Genomic DNA, 25022 nt, shown 5'->3' with positions numbered 1-25022 from the left:
CTTTAACATGGGCGATGAGAATTGCCAGAGAAGATCTCATCCGAGACTTGTACAATGATTACAGCATTTCCCAAGTTCCCCATCTCTACAGGAAATGCCTTGCCTGACTCATCCTAGGACTGAAGTGACCTTTTTCATAGCTGCACCACACCGGCAGCTCAGTCATCTTGCGATTGACTAGTACTCCCAGGTCTTTCTCCTCCTCCATCACTTCCAAGTAAAACTATATTCTTCATGCTAGGCCCTTGCAATTTGCATTCTGAAATTCATTCTATGTCTATTAGTCCAGTTTTCAAGGTCACCCCGCTCTTCTAGGATATTCCATTCCTGCAAAATGGCAATAAGCCCCAACTTTGTGTCTTTCACAAATTTTATTAGCACACTCCCTCTTTATGCAAAGGTCAGTAATGAACATGTTAAATTAAATTGGTCCTAAGATTGATCCTTCAGAAACTCCACCAGTAACCTCTCTTCAACTTGACCCAGTGTAGTCTACCCTTTATCCAGCTGCCTAACCCACCTTTTGATTTTTGTATTCATCCTCACCTTCCCCAATATAACTAATAATTTCCCATGTGGAATTGTATCAAATGCTTTACTCAGCTCTAGGCAGATTAGCTCTCCTGTGTTTTTCTTTGTTTAGAATGGCTCTGAAATCACCTCCTGCTCTAACAAATTAGATTTCACCCCTGCCCCCCAGCTGGGGACAGAACATTGACTACAGGCAGTCCCCGGGTTACGTACAAGATAGGGACTGTAGGTTTGTTCTTAAGTTGAATTTGTATGTAAGTCGGAACTGGTACATATTGTAGGGGAAACTCTAGCCAAACATTTCTCCAGAGCTCAGTTTTATTCTCCCACACCTCACTTCCCTCAGTCCTTTATTCTCACGCTGAGGTGTCTGCTGAGAAAAGCCACTCCGTGTCTCCCTGGTCTGTTGGGGGGGGCGCTAGCTTCGCGTCTCCCTGGTCTGCTGGGGGGAAGCAGCTAGTGCGGGGTTGCCTCACCCCGTTTGTAAGTAGGGATCCGATGTAAGTCGGATCCATGTAACCCGGGGACTGCCTGTACTTTAGCATCAGACTCAGAATCATACTTGACAGACAAGTTTATTCCTCAGCAACTCTACAACTGCATGTGGCTAATTACTCAACACTCCTAGCAAGCTGCTATCACACAAGCTATTTGAAACTCCAGGACCTCCAAGAAGACCATCCAAGAAGACCACATGATGTGCCACATCGTGCTCTGGACATGACAACTCCACTGTGACCTGTAACACTGGGGTTCCAAGCCACGGGTAGACTGATGGAGTTCCAACTAGAAATTGACGACCTACCCTCTGACAAGCCACATCTGTTTGCCAGTAAAACTGATGACACTTTTACACACCATAGAAGAGTCAAGTACAGCTCTCAGGACCTCTGCCAAACAAGCACCAGAGGTACAGCCCCTATCCAAGGCCACACGAATGACACAGACAAACACATAAGCCCTATGATGTCAGACAGAGGCAGCAAAAAGCCAGACTGCAACGGCAATAATCTACTGCAAGCCGACCTTCCACATTCAAACAGTAAATCTTAAAGTTTGGGTTGAGGCTTGAGCCACATCCTCACCATACCACTATCTATACCATGGATTCCCAAACTGAGGGGGGGGTGCCTCCCTGGGGGAGCGTGAAGAAATTCCGGGGGGGGGGATGAGGTGACTCAGCCTCCCCCCCCCCCCCATTGAGTTTTGCTGCCCCGCTCAGTTCCTTTTTTTTCCTCAATACATTTTGCTGCTATTTTTTTTGGTGGGGGGGGGGGGTGCGGGTTTTTCAAAAAATCAAGAAGGGGGGCATGATGCCGAAAAGTTTGGGAACCACTGATCTACATCATGTTACCTGCAATTCATTCACTGACTAGGATTCTTTTTTCCAATGCTGGACCGAGATAACATCTGACTGGTAAGTTCTAGAGATCGGTCATTTAGGTTATTCTATCCCCTTCATGTCCATTTCCCCCCATTCCCAATCTCTCATCAGGGACCCCTCTCACAAGAACGTATTACAACTGGAAATTCAACATCTGTTGCAAATTGGGGCCATAGACTCAGTCCTCTTACCCTACCAAGGAAAAGGGTTCTATTCAACATATTTATTCACCCAGAAGAAGCCAGGGGTTGGAGACTATACTATAGCTCAGAAGACGCAAACACATAACAAATCAAAGATTCACAATGGTCACTTTTGCTGTTTAATGCCAGTATGATGACTGCTAAGATTGGTTTTCAGTCTTCGACCTCCATTACACTTACTTTCACATAATTATCCATACAGCATACAGACTGGCTATGTCTACACTGGCATGATTTTCCGGAAATGCTTTTCTGTTAAAAGCATTTTCAGAAAAGAGCATCTAGATTGGCACGGATGCTTTTCCGCAAAAGCACTTTTTGCGGAAAAGCGTCCATGACAATCTAGATGTTCTTTTGCACAAAAAAGCCCCGATCGCCATTTTAGCCATCGGGGCTTTTTTGCGCAAAACAGTACTGTGCTGTCTACACTGGCCCTCTTGCACAAATGATTTGCGCAAGAGGGCTTTTGCCCGAACGGGAGCAGCATAGTATTTCTGCAAGAACACTGACGATCTTACATGAGATTGTCAGTGTTCTTGCGGAAATTCAAGAGGTCAGTGTAGACAGCTGGCAAGTTTTTCCTCAAAAGCAGATGATTTTGCGGAAAAACTTGCCAGTCTAGACACAGCCACTATGTCTACATTTTACGGGTAAGCACCAGTCACTACTAATTCTGTCTCAGAGAGGTAGCCATGTTAGTCTGGATCTGCAAAAGCAATGAGGAGTCCTGTGGCACTTTATAAACTAACAGATGTATTGGAGCATAAGCTTTCGCGGGCAAAGACCCACTTCATCAGATGCATGTAGTGGAAATTTCCAGAGGCAGGTATAAATATGCAGGCAAGAATAAGGCTAGAGATAATGAGGTTAATTCAGTCTGGAGGATGAGGCCCACTTCCAGCAGCTAATCTAGAGGTGTGAACACCAAGAGAGGAGAAACTGCTTTTGTAGTTGGCTAGCCATTCAGAGTCTTTGTTTAATCCTGGGCTGATGATGTCAAATTTGCAGATGAACTGTAGCTCAGCAGTTTCTCTTTGAAGTCTGGCCTTGAAGTTTTTTTGCTGCAGGATGGCTACCTTTAAATCTGCTACTGTGTGTCCAGGGAGATTGAAGTGTTCTCCTACAGGTTTTTGTATATTGCCATTCCTAATATCTGAATTATGTCCATTTATTCTTTCCATATACATCTACCAATGTAATATATACCATCATGTGCCCACAATACCCCTCTGCTATATACATTGGCCAATCTGGACAGTCCCTACATAAAAGACTCTCAGTGTTACTTCAGACAATCTCAGCTGTCTATTTTCAGATCAGCGTGAGTGGGAACTGGATACAGCAGCCTTCAAAGAGGTTTTGTGCAAGTGGGGTCAGTCTGACACCGACCTTCTCACGTTCTGCTCCAGCTGCAAATGCACCGGTTTTCCTCTGGGGCTGGCCTCAGGAAGGAATTCCTAGGCAACACGTTTTTCCTGAAATAGGAAGCCCCCCTTCCTGTACACGGTCCTACCGATACCCTGGATCCATCGGGTGATCTTGAAAATCCGACAAGACCAAGCACAGGTCACACAAGTGGACCAGGTTCCCGTACCTCCAGTGACTGACAGTCCCCACTCCCCATGACTTTTCAACCTCCTATCCCAGCACCACAGTCACAGTCTCCATTCAGAACGGGCAGCTCTTCACCTCAAGGCCTGACTTCTTTATGGATCCATAATGCTGAAACTTGCTGTTCTGACAAAGTAAAAGAAATACCAACTAACAGCCAGTGGGCTACCAGAAGGACTTGTACCAATAAGTGGAAGAAATTCTCCACATGGGTACAACTTCCCACCTTCCATCACATCCTGCCAATGATATTGAACAATCTCTTTGAACTGAGAAGTGGGTCTTTCTCTCAGCTCAATAAAAGTCCATGTAGCTCAAACCTCAGTACAAACTTAACCAAACTCACCCTAAAACCTCCTTTCTAGCTGCCCCTCCAAACCAGGGCTCTCTTCCACACTCTGGGGTCCCTGGTCCCTTCCTTCAGGTGCAGCCCAGCCAACAGACCCAGGCCTCTGCTTTCCTATTCCTTTTGTTAAGCATTGAGGCCACTCCCTACCAGCCACTGCTCAGGCTGAAAGACAAAGAGATAATTTAACAGTTAAGGGAAACTCTTCCTTGTCTCTCATTCCTACATTTGAAACTCACAAATTATTCCCCACTCCCTGTGTCTAATTTTACTCACACAAATGATACATACAACGGAGTAAGATAAAGAGAACCAGTGGATCATGACATGAAGATTGATGGGTTACACAAAATGATTCACTCAAAATACTTGAGATATGTATATACATGTCCATGAGTCCAGTTCATAAAGCATGGTGGGGATGGTCTATCACAATTACATTTTAACATCTGGTCCATCCCAGCTACATTAGTGGAACATGCTGTTCTCTCCACTGTCTCTGGGACACCACTCCAAATCCCGTCTCCACAGGGACAGCACTTGGGGTGAATCTAGACTACAGGGTTTTGTCAACAAAAGTTCCCTTTTGTCGACAAAACTATACCTGCGCCTACACTGCCGCTGAGTTCTGTCGAAATCATGTCGACAGAACTCAGCAGTTTTGTCGACAGCTGTAAACCTCATTCTACGAGGAATAATGCTTTGTCAACAGAACTGGATGTAATCTAGACGCTCTTCATCGACAGAAGCTTTGTCCACAGGATCTGCTGACAAAATTTCTGTCGACAAAAGCCTGTAGTCTAAACGTACTCCAGGGAAGAGAGAATCTCATCTTGTGCAGTAATAAGGGTTCTTTAAGTTATGTATCCCATGGGGTGCACCAAGACCAACCCTCTTCCCTACTTGGAGCCTCCTTAGGACTATATCCAAGATAGAGAAGGAATGGAGATGCCATGACACGTGCACAATCACCAGCACGAGGACACACCAGCACCTATAGTAGAGCACCCATGGGGGCTCAAAGAACCCTCATTACTGCACCAGGGTAACTCTCTGTTACTAGCCCCTTGTGGCTGAACAGAAAACTCCAAAATGTGACCCCTGTGCACCTTAAATGCTCAAAAACAGAAGGAAAATAAAGAGCCTGGGATCTGTTATTTTTACACAATTGTCTTTGAACTGACTCTTGTGCTGCCAGTCCCCAGGCATGCAGCCCTATTTGAAGGCGGGCTGGGTACCCTTTGCTCCCAGGCACTTCAGTGAGTGCTAAGGTTGTATGACCACTCCTGTGTTCAAGTCCTGATACAGCAGAGCTTCTCCTGGAAAAGGCAAACCCGCCACCCCCTGCAGCAGAGTTTTTCACTAGCACAAGGGTTGAGTCCCCAAAAACACACAGAGAACTATAGCAAAGGGTATAAATTAGAGATGTCTGTGCCACTGAAAGGCTTGGAAAATGCCAGTTGACTATTTCCCACTGCTGTGCTGTGAGAAGACTTTCTTGCCATGTGAATGTTCAGGGATGTCCTTCTAAGTTGATCAGCTTACTTGTATTGCTGAAAAATAACTGTGAAATCCTGAACATCTGAATGTGAAATAGCTCTCCTGTCCTGCATGTTTCTAAAGCCCAACTCAGACTGGTCAGTAGCCCACATGCCTTCATTTATTAGCTAGGTACCTGGACATCTTAAATCACTGGAGGAAAAGGAAGTACACAGCTTTAGATCGATGACAGACACTTCCTGATGTTGGAGACATTCGCTCAGATAGAAGTGAGGCTGCTCTTATACTCTGTCCTCTTCTGTATATGCTCTCCCTCCTCTGAGCGTAGCATGGCAGGTGAAATCGTTTATGCTGATTTAAACGTTTTAGGAGTCTCTTCCAGGCCATCACTTCCATCTCTGCAACTCAGTAAGTCTTTGGTTTCTTGGTTTTGTACTTGTATGATTTGGTTAGAAAAATGGAATCTCTGTACTTTATTTAAGTTATAGCACTGAGAGTTTAGAGACAATGGTCTTTAGAACCAAGGAGCAGCTCTACAGCCAATGTTCATAGTGAGGGACTTCAGAGCATGTCAAATTCCCTACTATTGTCAGAACTGGATACAGAATTTTTATAAAGCAGTATTAAACATTTCATTATATTAGTACTATTAATACAGCCACAACACTACAAGTGTAGCTAGAGGCAGCCTATATAAACACAATTTCAAGTGCAATCGATTATGTTATTCTGTGCTGTTTTCATACATACATGGAGGATTGAAGTAAACTAGTGAATTTACAGTTCTTACTTTATTGGGATAAGTCAGAGCTGAAGGGCGAGTCTTTGGGCAAATCTTGAAGAATGAACAGAACATAAGGAATTCGGGAGCTCCAGAAACAGGAAAGATTGAATTGTCTTCAGAAGTAAATTGGTGCAGATTCTTTTTGCCACACATACTCCATGATATAGTGTATCTAAAAGGATTTACTGGCCTCCAATGAAAGTCCATTGATTCTTTCTCACAGACACCATGCCATCAAATATCAACAATGCCCCACTACTATATATATATATTGGAAAAACTGGACGGTCTCCGCAAGAAAGAATCATGGACACAAATCAGATATATGTAAAGGAAACATACAGAAACCTGTAGGGGAACACTTTAATCTTCCTAATCACTGTTTAAAAAGGATCTTCGAGTGGCTGTCTTGTCAATTCAACTAGCCAGATACATACAGAAGCATTGGAATTAGAATTCATCCGCAAATTCAATTCACATGCTAATGGACTCAATTGTGATGAAGGATGTTTAGGACATTATCTACCTAATAGTTTGTGAAGGTGCAAACAGCTCTTTGTGTAGATTCCTGTCAGGAAGGATACTATCAATTAACTTTGATTCTTATCTGCTTTGTTTTAACTACCCAATCTTCAGACACTTACTGATTCCCTCTTCCTTCCTGAGTTTTCTACACTCTCTGCTCCCTTTCTCCCACCACCTCCTTTTTTCCTCTCCCTCCCCTTCTCTCCTATTTATTTTGGGTCTGCACATCTTAAACTCAAACCTCCAGTCATCTGAAGAAGTGGGCTGTGCCCACAAAAGCCCATGATCCCATCTAACAGTTTTGTATGTCTATAAAGTGTTCCAGACCTTTTTTAAAGATTACAGGTAACCAAGGGATTTTGTCCAGGATTCTGAAATGGGAACAACATTCTCAACTTCCCTTGTATCTCTGAGTGCAAAAGAGGAGAACACATGTTTCATACCAAATGCATTTTGGAAAGCTGCAACTTAAAGATGACTCTCAGGGAGGAACATAATAGTCAGGATGAGTGGATGCAGGGAAAATACGTATCAGAATAACAAAGAGACAAAGCAGTGAACTAAATGTTAAGAAAGGGGTTCTCAGGCTTTTCCAGGCTCTGACTCCATGTGACTACAAGCTTTATGGCATCCCTGCCATGTATCCAGAAAGAAAAGGTGTGTGGACACAACCTCTTGAAATCTGTTCATGTTCCAGTAAGACAAAGAATCCTTGATTTTAAAAAGTGCAAAATATAAGTTAAAAATTATAATGCAATTTTAAAGAATGCCAGGAAAACAGTGTTATTTGAAACTTTAACATCTTGATTATGCTCTTTTACAACTGACAAAATAGTGTAGCAGCTAAATCTTCCTCTTCAGGGTAGTACAGTGAAGTGATAACCCAACGAGACAGTGGCAATTATTCTTTTAAAAAAGGATTCAACTTTTAGTGTTTCGAACTTAGTAATTATTTCAAAGTGGCAAATGAACAAAACAAAAATTAAAATTTGAGTTTATCTATTTGTTTGCTAAATGTATGCCTATTACTTAGCAGGGAAAGAGAACAAATAAAGGACGATATGGAGAAAGCTGAGGTGTTTAATGCCTTTTTTGCTTCAGTCCTTGCTAAAAAGATTAACATAACCCAATATTAACAAAAATGGAGAAAAGTTTTTCAGCCAGAAGAGGGAAAGAACACGTTAAAGTCTGGTTAGGTAAGATAGATACATCCAAGTCAACAGATCCTGTTTAAATTCATGAGATAGGATTTAAGAAATAGCCCAAGCAATATCAGAACCAGCAACTGTTTTTTAGAATTCATGGAAGAGGGGTGAGGTCCCAGAGGCCTGGAGAAAGCAAACAAAGCACTTGTCTCCAAAAGAAGCAGGAGAGGGGACAGAGGAGAAGGACCAGGAAATTACAGACCAGTCAATCTAATACCTGGAAAGATATTGAAACAAATGACCAACCAATGAATTTGTTCAGACCTAGAAGCTAATCAGGTGACAATTAGTAGCAAGACGGTATCAAGAACAAACGGTACCAACCCCGTCCAACGTCCTTCTTTGGCAAGAAAATGGCAGAGTGCAGGATGAAATTAAGAGGTAAAATTAAATCTTGGTATGTTGCTCTGGCAGGATCCAGCCCTGCTCCAGCAAGAGCTCTGCTCTGCTGCAGGCTGCACTGGCAGCAGATTAAAGAGGCCAACAGGCCACGGACCTGTGACAGCTGGGGAAGGGCTACTCCACCATCCCCAACCTAAAACTAGCCTGCTCTCCAACTGGCTAAGGCCACAGGGCTCCAGCCCAGACCCAGCTACAGGCAGTGCAGGCCTGACCTGGATCCTGCCACAGCAGCCCAGCCTGATCCATCCCCAGCCCCTCCCGGCAGCCTCAGTCCAGGCCCAGCCATTTGGCTGCAGCAGCCTGACCCCAACCCCACACCTACCATGTTGGGAGTGGGGGAATCGTCCCACATCCAGGTAGAATAGCAGGACAGTCTCACCATACTGAGCATATCAGTATGGACCCATCTGAGACAACAGAGACCCAACAGAGACCACTCCATGTGTGCGAAGGCTGTTCCCCACTCTGGTACTCTAAGTGGGGAATGTGGGGGACCCACAAAAGAGAAACCCACTAAAGGTTTCTGTTTAAAAACTCCCAATGGTGACAGGTTCCCTGGCCTTGGACTGGTATTGCTGCCACCACCCAAATGCACAATCCTTTTGAAGAACCCAGGAAGGCACAGTTGGGAATTTCTTCCTGTGAGGCATTCTCAAGCTCTTTAACTTCCTTTGCAGAGAGCTTGAACAGCTTTTATTTGTCTTAGTAGTTGTTTTTTCAGTCTTAGGTACGTGCACACAGAACTTCCTGCCTTCTCGGGCACAGGAATCAGATCCTGGTCTTAAAAGGGTGATTTGTATGAACAAAACAAAGAAAACACACTTGATGAAACATTACTTGGTTGCTAGGTGCTACAGAGCAACTAAAAAAAAGATTAATTTACAGACTTACTTCCCTGGGATTTAGTTTGGAAAGTTACAGTGTAAGGGGGTAGTTACCTGTGCAAGGACAAGCCCAGCAAATCCACAATAAAGAGAATAACCTGATCACGTCTGACTAAACATTCCCTCTTCTACTCACATATCTGCTGTTCCAAGATTTAGTCCTTCCCTAGGCCTGGATGTTGCTGGATACTCCATACCTAGGTTTTTGGCTTAATTCAGCTCTGCTCTGGTCATACAAAGACATGAACAAGAAGGCCACTGCTGCCAATACAAAAGCCCTCATTCTGTTTACATTAGTTCTCCTAATTTCCTGACAAATCACTTCCTGCTTCCTAGCATTCCTGGGGACTCTCTAGGATCCACTCTTTATGGCTTCAACTCTTACAGGCAAGACCATTAGGGTTAAGTTAAGCCTCAAGAGAAGATTTTAGTTAACTGAAGATTTTAGTTAACTGAATGTCTGGAATGTCCAGAAAAGGGTAGTATTCCTCGCACCCCCACCCTCCATTCATTACATACTTCCCAAATCACTAGGCAACCTAGTCTAGATTGGGTCCACCTTGACTGTTGATTTCTTCCTGCATGTCTAGGAAAAATAGTTAATAAGAAACATGCACATTTCTAAACAATATCCCACACATCCATTCATAATACAACTCCGATTGTTTTAACTAGCTGAGTTTGGGAATCTCTCACAGGAGAGTTTATCAGCCACATTGGAATGTGCTTTTGAAATGTGCTTTTATTTCAAAATCAAATAAGCTACACCAAAGAAGTGTCATATTAGTCTCTTTGACTGTGTGAAACTACATCCCTCCAAACTACCTAAATTTTAGCCCATTCTTTCTAACATTTCCAGGCAGATGGCAGCCTGCTAACACACTCAATGTGGCCAAAAGTGGTTTATCTTTCCCTCTTGACACTGGGGGTATGTCTACACTACCCTCCTAGTTTGAACTAGGAGGGTAATGTAGGCATACCGCACTTGCAAATGAAGCCCGGGATTTGAATTTCCCGGGCTTCATTTGCATAAACAGGGCTCCGCCATTTTTAAATCCCCGCTAGTTCGAACCCTGTGCCGCGCGGCTACACGCGGCACAAACTAGGTAGTTCGAACTAGGCTTCCTAGTTCGAACTACCGTTACTCCTCATTCCACGAGGAGTAACGGTAGTTCGAACTAGGAAGCCTAGTTCGAACTACCTAGTTCGTGCCGCGTGTAGCCGCGCGGCACAGGGTTCGAATGAGTGGGGATTTAAAAATGGCGGAGCCCTGTTTATGCAAATGAAGCCCAGGAAATTCAAATCCCGGGCTTCATTTGCAAGTGTGGTATGCCTATATTACCCTCCTAGTTCGAACTAGCGGGTTAGTGTAGACATACCCTGGGTGAAAAATATTTTGTTCTAAAACTGCAGAGGATTCACAATTTTTTTTGTGGCTCTAGAAGTCTAACAGTTGAAAATAACAGGGTACTACCCTATTCTCTCTCCCCCCGCCTCCCATCATATTTTTCTGGTATATTTCAGATCTTGTAATCATGTCACCAATCAGTTGGTAATTAATAACAACCCCTGCTCACTCCAGCCCCACCAAGAAAAGGGAAGATGTATTGGATTAAGTTCCTTTGATGCATTAAAGAGACAATGGAGTTTCCCAACAGCACCCCATTTCCCATGTATCCACATGGCCCCCATGCTCTAGCATACCAGCATAACCCTCCTGAAATGTTGGAACCCCATATGCAGCCTGCTACCCTCCCTGCTATTCCCCCCATCTCCAGGCTAGAAGAGAGTCCTGTGTCTTTCCCCTGCACCTGCAGCTGCAGCCCAGCTAGGGCTACTGTGTGGAGAGTGAGAGGGCCTGATCTTGCTGCAGCCCAGATGAGAGTCAGCACTCCCCAAACAAACTCCCCACCCCAGTCTCACTAATGCCAGAAGCCAACCACCTCGTTTCCTGCACCTGCCCCATGCAGTCGGCTACCCCCCTTCCAGCCCACTCTACACATGGGGGGAGAGCGTTGGGTTCTCACAAGTAGCTGCAAGCAAATCCATCTGCTGTGATCAACATAGTCTCTCTCCTCTCCTGACTGCAACTGCCCAGCTGGGAGACAAGATGCCCCCCCCCACACACACACACACTTCTCGTGTCATCGAGTTAACTGCTGGGAGAGCTGTTCTTCTCTCTTCCCCACAGGGAACTGCTGCAGCTTAGAGAGGGGTGTCCCTCCCCCAGCCAGGAAGCTCTGTGCCTGTATCCTTGAGTCCAGGGTCAGGGCTCATTAAGCAGCTGGGTGGTTGCACTTAACAGGAACCCTGGCAGTGATGCTGACAAAAAAACCAGGCAACTGATGACATCTAGATTGAATGATTGTCTGTTAGGGCTCATTTATCTTTGTGAAAGGTGGGAACAAATGTCAAATTATAAGATTTGTGCACACAGCTGCTGTTCATTTCTTATCGCTTTAAGTTAGATTTAGTGTTTATAGTTTTTGTTAAGTGCCCCTTTACAATAAAGAGTCATGGCTACTTTAGTTGAGGCTTAAAAGATATGAATTTCGTGTGATGCATATGCCAAAAAGTCACTCTCACTTCTCCAGTCTAGAGTGCTTGGGTGAAGATCATGAAAGAGATCACTGCAACATCTGCCACAGGCTCTGCCCTAGGACTTTGAGGGTGCATCTACGCTGCACTGTAGGTCAAAATATGATACGCAATTTGCATATCATTCTTATTTCAACTTTATTTCAAAATAGCTTATTTCATAATTTGGCACTGTCTGCAAAGCACCAAATTTTAAAATAACCCACTATTCCAAAATATCCCTTATTCCTTATGGAATGAGGTTTACAGGTACGTCAAAATGGTGAGCCCATTATATTTTCAAATAATGGGATTGCTGTTAAGACATGAGATCGCTATTTTGGGATACCTCTGATATCCCAAAATAGCGCTGCAGTGTAGTCATAGCCTAAAGGGCAGGGAACAGAGCCTGAAGGTAGTTTTGATGGAGGTGGGTCTGCATCCACAGTCTTACCCAGGACAAGAAGACCCAGCACCACGCACCGCCTCATTAGCATGGAGCGTTCTGGTGCCATCATCCACTTTAGAGCTGAAGAATGACTCCTCTAGGCACCATCACAGATCCATAAGAGAAGCAAACATAATGTGCTGTTCTTGATTACTGGTGCCTCAGAAGGGGAAGAAATTAGAAGGCTGGACGGCCTCCAAATTGAGGGATGTGCAACCCTGAGAGGTCCACGCCTGAAACACCCCATAGAGGTGCACATTGACGTTTACTCATGAAAGGAGGTTGAGTCCACAGCTGCAGTGCTCCCTGAGCCCACTAGAGTAGCACCTGTTGAGCCCATCAACACTGGAGGCCTTCGCAGCGGCAAAAATCTGATGCACCTAACAGCACCATTCTCCCTTCTCAGAGGAGAGAAGTCCCCAAGGCCGGTGGTGCCTACATGTCCACAGGTGCAGTCCTAATGGTAACCCTCCATGATGTCTAATGTTCCCCATCTCCAAACCCAGAGGTACCACCATGGCCAGACAAAGAATCTAACTACTTGCCATGCTCCCACCGCTTGGCATCTAGAAGCTCGGCACCTCCCTGATCATCAATATCAGAGGCCTCAGGATTGGAGTTGGAATCTCCAAGATCCAAGAATGATTGTTGGCAACCTCAGAGCCTGTGGCACCCCAGTGGCAGAACGTGACACAGTGGCCCTTCTGAACCCCCTTGGCATTCCATCACACTCAAGGTGGCTTCCGGGGGCAATGTTTTCGGTAGCACTGGCTACATTCTTCCCCTTCTTCCCCCAACAGTACCACAACATTCAGCTCCTGTGCACACAGCGATGCCTTTACGAATGGCATGTGCTCCCCTGTGCACACTGGCACCGGTTGCAGCACCTGCAGTCCTGGCACCACCATCATCCACACTGTTGTCAGCGCTGCTTCCTCTCCCCCATGACCCGGGACCAGCACACTAATGCCAGAAGCCAACCACCTCGTTTCCTGCACCTGCCCCATGCAGTCGGCTACCCCCCTTCCAGCCCACTCTACACATGTATGAGGAATAAGGGAAGTCAGAGGAAGAGTGCTCTATTTTGATGTAGCTAAATTTGCATGGCTTATTTCGAGTTAAGCTCTGCAGTATAGATGCACCTTTAGGGTACTTCTAGATTACAAACCTTTAAATATCCCGGGCTTCATTTGCATCTTGCCGGGCGCCGCCATTTTTAAATCCCCATTAGTGAGGACTTTGTGCCCGTGGCTACACGTGGCATGGATTAGGTAGTTCGAATTAGGCTCTCTAATTCGAACTACCGTTACTCCTCATGGAACGTGGAATGAGGTGTACCGGTAGTTCAAATTAGAGAGCCTAATTCAAACTACTTACTCCGTGCCGCGTGTGGCCGTGGGCATGGAGTCCGCACTAACGGGGATTTAAAAATGGCAGCGCCCAGCAAGATGCAAATGAAGCCCGGGATATTTAAATCCCAGGATTCATTTGCAACTTCGAATGCCTACATTAGCCACCATAGTTCGAACTAGGGTGGCAGTGTAGACATACCCTTAGGTTTTTAGTTTTTAGATTCCCACTGCACATTGAACATATGTTTTCAGGGAACTACCCACAATGATCCCAAGATCCCTTTCTTCAGTAATAACAGCTATTTTGTATCTATAGTTAGGATTTTATTTTTCCATGTCTGTTACTTTGCAAAATGCAGGACTATGTAGCACTTTAAAGACTAACAAGATGGTTTATTAGGTGATGAGCTTTCGTGGGCCAGACCCACTTCCTCAGATCAAATAGTGGAAGAAAATAGTCACAACCATATATACCAAAGGATACAATTAAAAAAAATGAACAAATATGAAAAGGACAAATCACATTGCAGAACAGGAGGGGGATGGGGGGGGGGGGGGAGGAAGGAAGGTAAGTGTCTGTGAATTGATGATATTAGAGGTAGGGAGAGTGGGATGTTTGTGAGTTAATGGTATTAGAGGTGATAATTGGGGAAACTATCTTGGTAATGGGTGAGATAGTTCAAGTGTTTGTTGAGTCCTTTTTGGAAAGTGTCGAATTTTAACACGAATGACAGTTCAGAGGATTCCCTTTCAAGTGCAGATGTAAAAGGTCTTTGTAGCAGAATGCAGGTGGTTAAGTCATTGAGAGAGTGTCCTTTCTGGTTAAAATGGCAAGAAACTGTTTTTTCTTTGTGATCTTGTCTGATATCTGTTTTGTGAGCATTAATCCTTTGGCGAAGTGTCTGAGATGTTTGTCCAATGTACATAGCAGATGGACACTTTCGGCACATGATAGCATAGATTATATTTCTGGATGCGCAGGAATATGTGTTCTTGATCTTATAACTCACTTGGTTAGGTCCAATCTTTAGCTTGTTATTTTCCTATTTTAACTTCTGAATCTACCTCCTTTCCACTAGCATTTACTATATTAGTCATTCCGTGAAACTTGAAACAAAGATATCGTTAAGCACCTCTACCACTTCCGAGTTTCCTGCTACTGTAATTGCATGAGAATGTATCTAGCACCTTAGATGCTTCTATTTTCAGTGCACTATCTCGTCTACTGTGGATATATCTCCCCAAGCTGAACTCACTTCTTTAGCCCTGGTGTAGACGTACTGGAAGATTCTGCCACTCCTCAATAGCTCCAAGCCTTGTCTGGCTACTTGAAACAAGGTGGAGGCCATGTATGTGAATCCTGACATCCAGAACTGCCATCACAGGATATGTAGAATCAGGACCTTTCAACCTCAGCTACCACTCCTGGCCTTAGGGATAGTAATTTCCAATCATGGGACCTGTTTGTACTGCACTGCCAACAGTTTCATTCCAGAACGTGACCATGTGGCATTCACTGGTGTCTGATTTTATAGCTTGAAGGCTGATGAGATGCTTCTGTAGAAGAACTGAACCAGAGGACTCAAATACAGATGGGAGACAAGGCTCTGAAGTCCTGTATATTATAGTACTCACTGGGGAGAGGCTAACCAAATTAGCTCTATCTGGAAGTGGAGCACAGACCTTGCTCCTGCACAGATGCAGTAAATCCAGTCCTGACTGACATAATTCATCTAGTGACATTCCTCAGCTTTGCAGCCTCATGACCAACCTCCCGTCCAGATCATGAGTATATTAAACACCAGCCTAATGCAGAACCTTGAGGCAGCCCCCTGCTAACTTTTTGTCACGATGAAACTGACCATTAAGTCCTACCACTTCTTTCCTGTCTCTTGCAAGTCTCAGTTCTGAGCTAGCAGTTTACCATTTACCTCATGGATACCTTTGGGCTTGTCTACACAGGGAAATTGACCAGATGGTTATTCCCAAATAGCTCTCCAAGTGGACACTGTATTCTAATTAAAATCAATTTATTCCAGAGTAAGCAGTACACTTTCAAAGTACTGCTTTCAAAGCAGAGTAATTATTTTCAGGAATAAAAAACTACTTTTAAAATCACTATCCTGGTCAATTTACCCATGTCGACAAGTCATTATTTTCCTTAATAACTTCTTGTGAGGAACTTTATTAAAAGCTCCTTGAAAGTCAGGAGGCTGGTGCAGTCATATGTATATTAGTGTATCTGTATTACCTGGGATTTTACTGTTATAATGTGACTCCCAAATCTAATGTGTCCTTTCTGTATTGTTTACAGTGACCATTATTTTGGTCAGTTTTACCACTTATTATGTCCAGGGTTCTGCCAGCATCCATTCCAATTCACCGACTTGTTGCTTTGAGACTTCTCGTGTTTGTGGATAGACTTGTGCAAGTTTTACTTTTGTCCATTTGCCTATTTTTATTTAAATCCTTTGATGCTCATTTATACAACTTATTTTTTTGATCCTACTTTGCCCAGACCCCTTTACGTCCTGTTCTTTATCGGTTCCCTCAACCTTTATATTACCAACATCCCGAATGAATGGATGTCTGATCTTATAGAAAGCTCCTTGACACTTGTTAGCTTTCCACCAGCTCCTAGCTCTATTCACATGTGATGTTTTCCCTTGGCCCCTTCCTGCAAGGTACCATGTAAAGGCAGAGTCAGGAATAGATACCCAGGGAGACAGTAAGTCACTTACCTAGGGTCTCAGGTTGACGTGAGTGTTCTGTTGTTTTCACCTTCCGGTGAAGGTTTAATGCCGTATAACCCTCTTCGTCCTCCATTGGCCAGGCTTATCACAGTTGCCCCTTTTCAGCAGGTGCTCAGAGGAGGGAACAGAAGAGCTACTGACTGACCACCAGGCTCTGCAGCTCAGGGCTCACCTCCCAAAGCAGCACGGACCCTCCCCATGAGAAACCACAGGAACCGCAGGCTCTGAACACAAGTGACACCCAAGTCTTCCGCCTTTCCCACACATGTCTGAGCCCATCACTAGACCCTGCTAGCGTCTCTCCTGACAGTCCTTAAACTAGATTTGAAAAGAAAATAAACTGTATGAACCAATGCTTCCTGGGAAGAGGGAAGAGGAGTTATGGGGAGTAGCTGGGGTTGAGTGCTAGAGAACAGGTTGGTGGAGCACAGGTAAGGGAGAAGAGGTGTGAGACAATAGAAGGGAGGGCATGAGGGTTAGTGGCAGGAGGCTGGAGGAGAACAGGAGTGGAGCATCTATCACCTCCATGTTCTTCCCTTTCATGAGTTTGCCAGGATCTGGAGGGAACTGTCCTCTTGGTGGAGAAAAGGTCCCTCTCCTTACCCATTGTGTGTGCCAAGATTTGGGGATGGGGAGCATTTCTTCCTCCTCTTTTGTGAGCCAGGGTCCAGGGGGCCTTTCCTCTTTGGGTACCTGAGCTCCTCTCCATAATCTCCCATGTTTGACTGGGACCTGGGGAGCCTCTGCTACTCCAATAGGAGTGTGACCATCCCATGGGAATCCAGGATCTGGGGACCTGTCTATCTGGTGGTGTCTTTGCCTTTCTCCTTTCCCTTTTCAGATCTGAGGGTATGTCTACACTGCCACCCTAGTTTGAACTTGCAATTCTAATTCCAATGCTCTCATGAATAAAATCCTAGGGTATGGCTAAAGCCATACACTGCTGGCTAAAGCGAGGTAAGATATGCAACTTCAGCTATGTTAACTGCATAGCTGAAGTGGAAGTAGCTTCACTTAAGTTTTGTCGCTGTCTACACAGCAGGAAGTGGAAGGAAGAACACACTTCCTTTGTCTTCCTTTTCTCCTTATGAAATGAGGGTTACCCAGAGTCAGAATAAGAAGTCCTCCAGCTCAACATTATTTCAAAATAAAGGCTTGTAGTATATGTTGGAATAATGCAAGTTATTCCAAAATAATGCTGCTGAGTAGACATCCCCCCTACGCACTTCACTAGCACCAACATGGGAAAAATATTACATGGACAGGCAAATGTTACCCCATGTGATCCCCCCTCTTACAGCTTCACTGTAGTCAGTGTGCAGGGCAAAGTGGGAGACACCATACACCAGGGATGGGCAATAATTTTTAATGGGTGGGGGGGGACTCCCAGATTTTGGTAAGTGGTCAAGAGCCACACATCTATGGAGGGGCTGGGAGTCTGGGATGGAGGTTGGATGCAGAAGGGAGCTGAGGTTAGGGGCTTGGGACACAGGAGGGAGTATGGGGTCTGAGAGGAAGTTTGGGTGAAGGAAAAGGTTGTGATCTGGGGCAGGAGTTTGGGTGCAGGGTCCAGGAGGGGGTAAAGGATTCTAGTCTGGGGGAGGGGCTTTAACAGAGTATGCAGGGTCTGGGAGGGAGTTGTGACCTGGAAGAAGGGGGTGCAGGGGGTTTGGGTGATGTCCAGGGACCGGGGAATGGGGTGCAGAGTCAGGGAGCCAGTATGGGTGCAGGAGAGGATTCTGGCCTGGGAGAGAGGTGTAGGAGGAGGTGCAGGATCTGGGAGGGAGTTGTGACATGGGAGAAGGGGGGAAAGGGGTACAGAGGGTTTGGGTGGTGGCCTGGGCAGGTAGTTGGGGAGAAAGGGGAGTTAGGTGGCAGAGGCAGGCTCTGGCTGGGAGGTGCTTACCCAGGCTCCCAGCCAGCAGCCCTGCAGGAACCTGAGGCAGGCTCTCTCCTGAAATCTCAGTTGACTGCCAGCGGCACATGGGATCTGCTCTGGGCATAAGTGCAGGCGGGGGGAAGGGGTGGAGACGGAGAAAGCTTCACAGCCTGTCTCTGGACTCAGCAAAATTTCTCAGCTCCAGTTGGCCAGAAATTGCAGAGCAGAGGGCAGACTGCTGTTTAATGAGCGAGTTGCTCTCTGCGGGCTGGATCCAATGGATTTCCAGGCTGGATCTGGCTCACTTAGCCTCTCGTTCACCGCGCCACACACTGTGTAATAACTGCAATAGTCTCTCTTATTCTCTGTCATGTTCTATCTCCCAGGCCCAGTTCTGAGTGTGAAAGCTGCCGTCTGTGATGGGCGGCTGATCCCTGAGCAGAAGCTGCCATTCATGCTCATGCTGTTCTGAAGTTTTTCAGCCCAGAGGGTCTCAGAACTGCCTGGAGAACAACTGTGCAGATTTCCAGTCCCGCCTGAAAAAATTTGTTTGTGAATCATCTCCCAGCAACTCAGCAGGTACCTCACCTCCTTCTCTCAGCTGCGCCTTGTATTGCAGCACCACCTACTGGTCACACAGGGAAATGACACAAACTACTTCAATACCTGCAATTGTAACATGGGTAGAAGGGATTGGTGGGTGGGATTGAACCTGGGAAGTCTGAAGCTAAATGCACAAGATTCTGCCGCATGAGTTAAAAGCCACAAGGGCTTAGCTAAGTCTCAAGAGCAGACTCGTTAATCTCTATGTGGTCTCAGTGCCACTATGTGGGATACCACACACAGAAGGAGTGTGGGTTACACGACAAATATCCTATTGCTACAAAATACTTAACGCAGCTGGCAGCAACTCCTGTTTTTAGTTTTCCTAATTCTTCCATTGTGAATGAGTCTTGTGGCATCTTTGAGAAGCTTTCACACTTTCATTATTAGAAGCAGGCCTTGGAAATACAGGATAGGGGAGCCCTGAGGCTGGAGAACTAGGTTTGCTTGGGCCCAGGAAATGTCATGCAGGATTTGCTGAGATGTGGACTCTGGAAGAGTCGCCATTTCCCCTCTGGCTTCTGATGCTCAGGAAGACTCTATAGCAGGACACCGATAACAGCATGAGCAGTCAGAAACGCTGGGCTCATCCTGGTGTGGCAGCTCACCCTGCACTGGGAGCTATCAATAAAGCTGGGGAAGGGGATGAGATTTGGGGCAAGTTCCCCTCACCGAACACATAGGGGCAGCAGGTTTGTAGAAATTTTGGTGGTGTCTATAATGCCTGCACCCCTGCCTCACTCATAGGCTCTTTCCCACATCTGCCTGAGGTGCTGGGAGGGACTTGGATGCTGGGTGCAGGCTCTGGCCTGAGTAAAGGGATTGGGGGAGGCAGGCGGGGTGAGGGTTGCAAGCTCTGTGATGGGGTAGTGGGTATAGCAGGGGGATGATCTGCAGCGCTTAGCTGAGGCACTGACCTCTGGCAGAAGCTACTATGCAGGGGGAGTTCAATGAAGTTCAGAACTTCCAGCTCCAAGATGCATTTCCATTTTCTGCTCCAGAGGGACCAGGGTGCAAGCTCTGCCCCCCAGACTGGCTATTGCACCGGGACAAGTGCTACTGGGTGTCTAAAAACAAAACTTCCTGGAACGAGAGCCGCAATGACTGTTCAGGGAGGGGCTCCCGACTGCTGGTGATCCGGGACCAGGATGAGATGGTAAATAAAACATGTCCTGGGGATACCTTGCTAGTAAGAATTAGCACAAAAAACCCTGGCTGCTCTATTCACACCCACACAAGCTAAAAAGCAAGGAAATGAAGGTGAAGGCTACCGCTCGTATAGAACTTGTGCTCTGCCACCTCATCTATTGCATGACCCCCGTACATCACAAACACAATGGCTAGGCCTTCATTCTGGTCCTACCAGGACTGAAAAAAGGGTAGACAGGCCTGCTGACAGGATGGGGTAAAGGAGGCAACTGGGTGATTTCAAAGGACTTTGGTACACCTTACAACATGTAGTGCTCAGTGCAAAGTGGGAGACACCATACACCAGGGATGGGCAATAATTTTTAATGGGTGGGGGGGGACTCCCAGATTTTGGTAAGTGGTCAAGAGCCACACATCTATGGAGGGGCTGGGATGAAAAAAGCAAGAGGGAAAATGCCAGCAGTGCAGGTGCAGCAAATGTCAGATTTCATAGAGTGCATGTGACAGTATTCTCCCATGTTTTATGGAAATGTTTATGAATATGAATGTGAAAACTTGAAAATGCTTTATGCAAAACAGGGCAAGTGACCTACTGTTCAAAAGCACGTGATCCCCTGAACGTGTGTACTCTATTTGTGTGCATGTAGCATTCTTGTATGTGAAGTTAGAAAGATGAAATGCAAACCTGCTTATTAATGTAGGTCTTCTAGTGAGACCATTGGAGGTACTTAAGGAACTTAATGGCCCAGTGCTCAAGGCAATGGTCTAGATGGTATTATTTTTTCTATAAGCCCAAACTGTGGTTGGTTCTATGAAGACTGGTGACATGCCAACTGCTGCTGGAATCCATCTTGGATTTGGTCCTTTTTAGGTGGAGAAGAGACCGGAACAAAGAGTTTCCACGCTGGGAAAATTTTATTTCAGGGATGAGAAGCAATCAATAATGGTTGTCAGCTGGCTTTTGAAACTGCCTCCCCACTCTAAGAGGAAACACAAGAACACCTGGAAAAGAAAAGGACTGTAACCAGTGGGGTAGAGGGTGTTTTCAGACCCAGGTTAGAGAAAAAGTTCAGCCCTGGCTTGTGAAGAATTGCATTTTAAATAAAACCAGGATGAGAAACATGATTTGTAACAATTTCTCTTAAGCCAAGTCTGCACTACGGTGGAAGGTCAAATTAAGATACGCAACTCCAGCTATTTTAATTCCATAGCCAGAGTTGACGTATCTGAAATCAAATTTCAGTGCCATCCCCACAGTAGGAGGCCAACGGGAGGAAATACTCCTGTTGGTTTCCCTTAGTCCTCACAAAAGGAGGAGTATTGGACGCCAGCCTGAGCTGCCCTCAGCGTTTGATTTACAGGTTTATATTACACCCACTAAATCAAATGCCAGAAGATAAACCTCTGGAGCTTCCAACTTCCACATAGTATAGCCGTGGCCCCAGTGTATTAAGCTTCACTGGCTTGTTTTGTTTTATTTTTGCTTAGTAATGTACTTTGATCTGTCTGTTTTCACTTGCAACCAATTAAGAAATTGTTACCTGAGGGGCGGGGGGATGACAACATCTCTCTCTTTCAATGATAGAGAGAAAAAACATATGAGCTTTCTCTCTGTAAAGCTTTTATACTGTGTAAGATTAATGTATTTGTGGGGTTGGTTCTATTTGGGGTTGTGCTCCTGGATGCTGAAAAGTCCCTGTAGCTGAGCTCTCCCAGAGTTGAGCAGTTCTCAGTCTGTTAGGGTACGACTACACAGCAACATGATTTCAAAATAACTTAGTCCACATCTACACAGCAGGCAGCTAATTCATAATAATGTGGAAATACTGTCAAGCTGGAGGACCTCTTACTCTGCCTCCTGCAACTCTCATAGTATGACGAGTAAGGGAAGTCAGAGGAAGAGAGCTCTATTTCGAAATAAATGCTGTGTAGATGCTCCCAATTTTGAAATAAGCTATTTTGAAATAATCTACAAAATTGATGTAGCTCAATTTGTATAGCTTTTTTTGAGTTATGCTCTGCTGTGTAGATGCACCCTTACTGTACCGGGGGCTGTTACTCCAATTCTGTGCCTAGGCTAGGGTACATCAGGGTTTTTAGCCCAGAAGGACAGTGAAGCAGGGCATTCTAGTTGGCAGGTAGGAAGGCTCAGTGGTATGATCAGCCCATTGGGTGACAATTTCAAAGGGACCACTGTGATCCATCCCTTCCCAGGACCCACCTTGTATAGTAGTACCTGGGTCCCAGAATTGCTGTCAGTAGACCTAGCGGAGGAGTGGGGAACTGAACCCAACTCCCATAGTCTCTGCCTAGCACCTTAACCATTAGATCCGCCTTCCCGCTTCAGTTAATTCTTCCCTGTCATTCACAGACCTTCATTCAAACGAATTCCAAAGACGGGGTCTGGCTTGGACTCACCAGTACATCCCCCACAAGGAACTGGACTTGGGTGGATCGCTCCCTGTTAAATACAACACTGTGAGAGGTTTTATACTCTGGGCAATGTAAGATGTGCAGCAGAGGGTGCAGGGTTGTTGCTTTTCAGCAATGATGAGAGCAGAGGCTACGTACAGGCAGGAGGGATGTCAACAGTTAGGCACAGAGAGATCCGTCCTGAGCCTCATTTCACGGCTTCCATCAGCAGTCGGGCTAATCCTGCAGGCTGCGTTTAGTAATATGGACCCGTGTTTTCCAGAAATAGACCCAGGCCAAACTGCTGCTACTACAGGGTCATGGGCTAGGAAGAGTTTCTATGAACCAAGGCTCTGTAAGGAACAATTCAGCAGTTAAGGAAGAAATATGAGACAGGTGTCAGAGTGAGGAAAAGCTGCTGGAAATTTTGTTCAAAATTTCTAAACAGCGACTTGTTTATGTTGTTTCCTAGGTTCAAGGCAGTACATCTCCCTGCAGGGAACAACAACTGTGGAGTGATAAAAGCATATGAGATTCATTGTGAAAGCTGCAGTGCTACATCTGAATGGATTTGTGAAAAAGGTGCTTTCCTGGTATAGAGAGACATCAGTAAGCTGTGCTTTCTAGGTGCAAACAAAAATCTTCTTTGGTTTCTCTCTGTCACATGAATGATGAATACTGAAGAATGTGAAGCTTCAAAGAGAAAAAAATGGGCTTGCCCTCCCTTTTATAAGGTGGCTAAAGAGAGCTGAAAAAAACCTTTTCTTGCATTTGGAATTCAGGTCCTATCTAGGCTGGAAGATTAAAGTGAAGGGAGAACCCGTGAAGTGACATCACAATAGAGGTGTGTGTGTATGGGGGGGTGTGTGTTTATTTCTCCCAAAAATGCAAAAATAATCAAACAAGACTATTCCCACATTGGAGTTGAATTCACTGAATAGTTTCAGCCCAAGTGAAATAATAATAATAATAATAATAATAATAATAATAATAATAATAATAAATCAGGTAAAGTTTCCAAGAGTACTGGAACAGGAGATAACAGCTAACCCCATCCAATAGCCAAGTGGGTAGTGAACCAGGTTTGAATCCCCGCTCTAGAACAATGCTAATGGCATAATCATGTATGCCAAGACACAGCTGAGCTATTTTAAAGACAGTTTTCTGTCAGCAACTGGCTCCAATCTCAGGAAAGAGTTCAAGATATTTAGTAACAGAGAGGAGTAAGACAACATATTGCAGTGCAAGGTTCCACAGCGCAGACACCTGCAAAAATCAAAAATGCTTCTGAGAAGGCATCTAAATGAAACTGGAAATAACTTGGTAAGAAATTAGCAGACCGCACATAATTTGCATTGCAGTTTCTAATAAAAGAATTGTAAGAAAATAAATACTTTAAGATCCTTAAAAATACAAATCTACCCCCGGCGTGCAGCCTGCAGATGTGAAAATCAACAGTCCGTAAACATGGGCAGCATAATTTTGGCAGAGGGGAAAGAGGAGCTTTCTGAAAAAGGAAGCAAAGGGTGTGTTTGTCAAGCTATGCCCCCAGGGCAAATTTTCACAGGGGCGTTCCCAGGTCAGAGGCTGGGTTAGCAAGAGGAGCCCCAACACTCTGCGTCTCACAGGGCAGCCCCGCTGCATTGCTGCCTGTCGATAGCAGAGCAGGACAGAGGGACTGCAGGGATGGAAGTCTGCAGAAAGGAATGTCAGATATAAGGGTGCCATTTACGAGATAGGGGGACAGTAGACACCCCTTTAAGGTTTGAACACCCTGGATTTCATACTTCAGGTCAGTTTACAGCTGTATGCCCTGACTCCAAGGACAGTTTTAAAATGCAACAGAGTTTGAGCAGCTTGCAGCTTTGCCTTTGGGAAAAGAAGTTTGTTATAAAAAGAGGGAGGAGCAGGGTGATTGAGAAGAACAAAGAGCCAGGCATTCCTGTCTTTGAAGGATCATTCGATTATCATGAAAACATTGCTGAGTACTTCACCTGAAAGACGAGGGGAGGAAGAATAGGAATGAGTATTGTGCTGCTGGGATCTACATTTGGATTACTGTTGAAACTATAATTCTTCTTGAAAAAAGGATGAACGGGGACTAATCCAAAGTTGACTGCAAAGAGCTACAAATGGATTTCACAAAACTGGGTGACTGGGCAACACAAAGGCGGATGGAATTCAGTTCTCAGAAGTACAAAGTAATACACGTGGAAAAATAAAATCCCAACTATAGATACAAAATAGCTGTTACCACTCAAAAAAGATCTTGGAATCATTGTGAATAATTCCCTTAAAATGTCTGTTCGACGTGCAGCAGCAGTCTAAAAACTAAAAAGCTAACAGAATATTGGGAATCTTTAGGAAAGGAATAGATACAGGCAGTCCCCGGGTTACATGGATCCGACTTACATCAGATCCCTACTTACAAACGGGGTGAGGCAACCCCGCACTAGCTGCTTCCCCCCAGCAGA

General features: G+C 45.1%; 1 protein-coding gene and 1 long non-coding RNA gene across 2 annotated transcripts in view; one reads left to right on the top strand and one right to left on the bottom strand.

Annotated features, from left to right (window-relative positions):
• The window catches only part of LOC142823065 (killer cell lectin-like receptor subfamily B member 1B allele C), a 57495-nt gene extending 34348 nt beyond the window's left edge, over nt 1-23147 (top strand). The window contains 3 exon segments of the mRNA XM_075913343.1: nt 19989-20143; nt 22508-22614; nt 23021-23147. Coding sequence (XP_075769458.1) covers nt 19989-20143; nt 22508-22614; nt 23021-23147 — 389 coding nt within the window.
• Nucleotides 1-25022, bottom strand: part of LOC142823227 (uncharacterized) — a 77054-nt gene that overhangs the window by 40351 nt on the left and 11681 nt on the right. The gene's annotated exons all lie outside the window — the stretch shown is intronic.

The sequence above is a fragment of the Pelodiscus sinensis genome, chromosome 32 (genome assembly GCF_049634645.1).
Source record: "Pelodiscus sinensis isolate JC-2024 chromosome 32, ASM4963464v1, whole genome shotgun sequence".
Classification (NCBI taxonomy): Eukaryota; Metazoa; Chordata; order Testudines; family Trionychidae; genus Pelodiscus; species Pelodiscus sinensis.
Note: the sequence above shows the minus strand (reverse complement) of the source record. Positions and strands in the feature narration are given on the sequence as shown.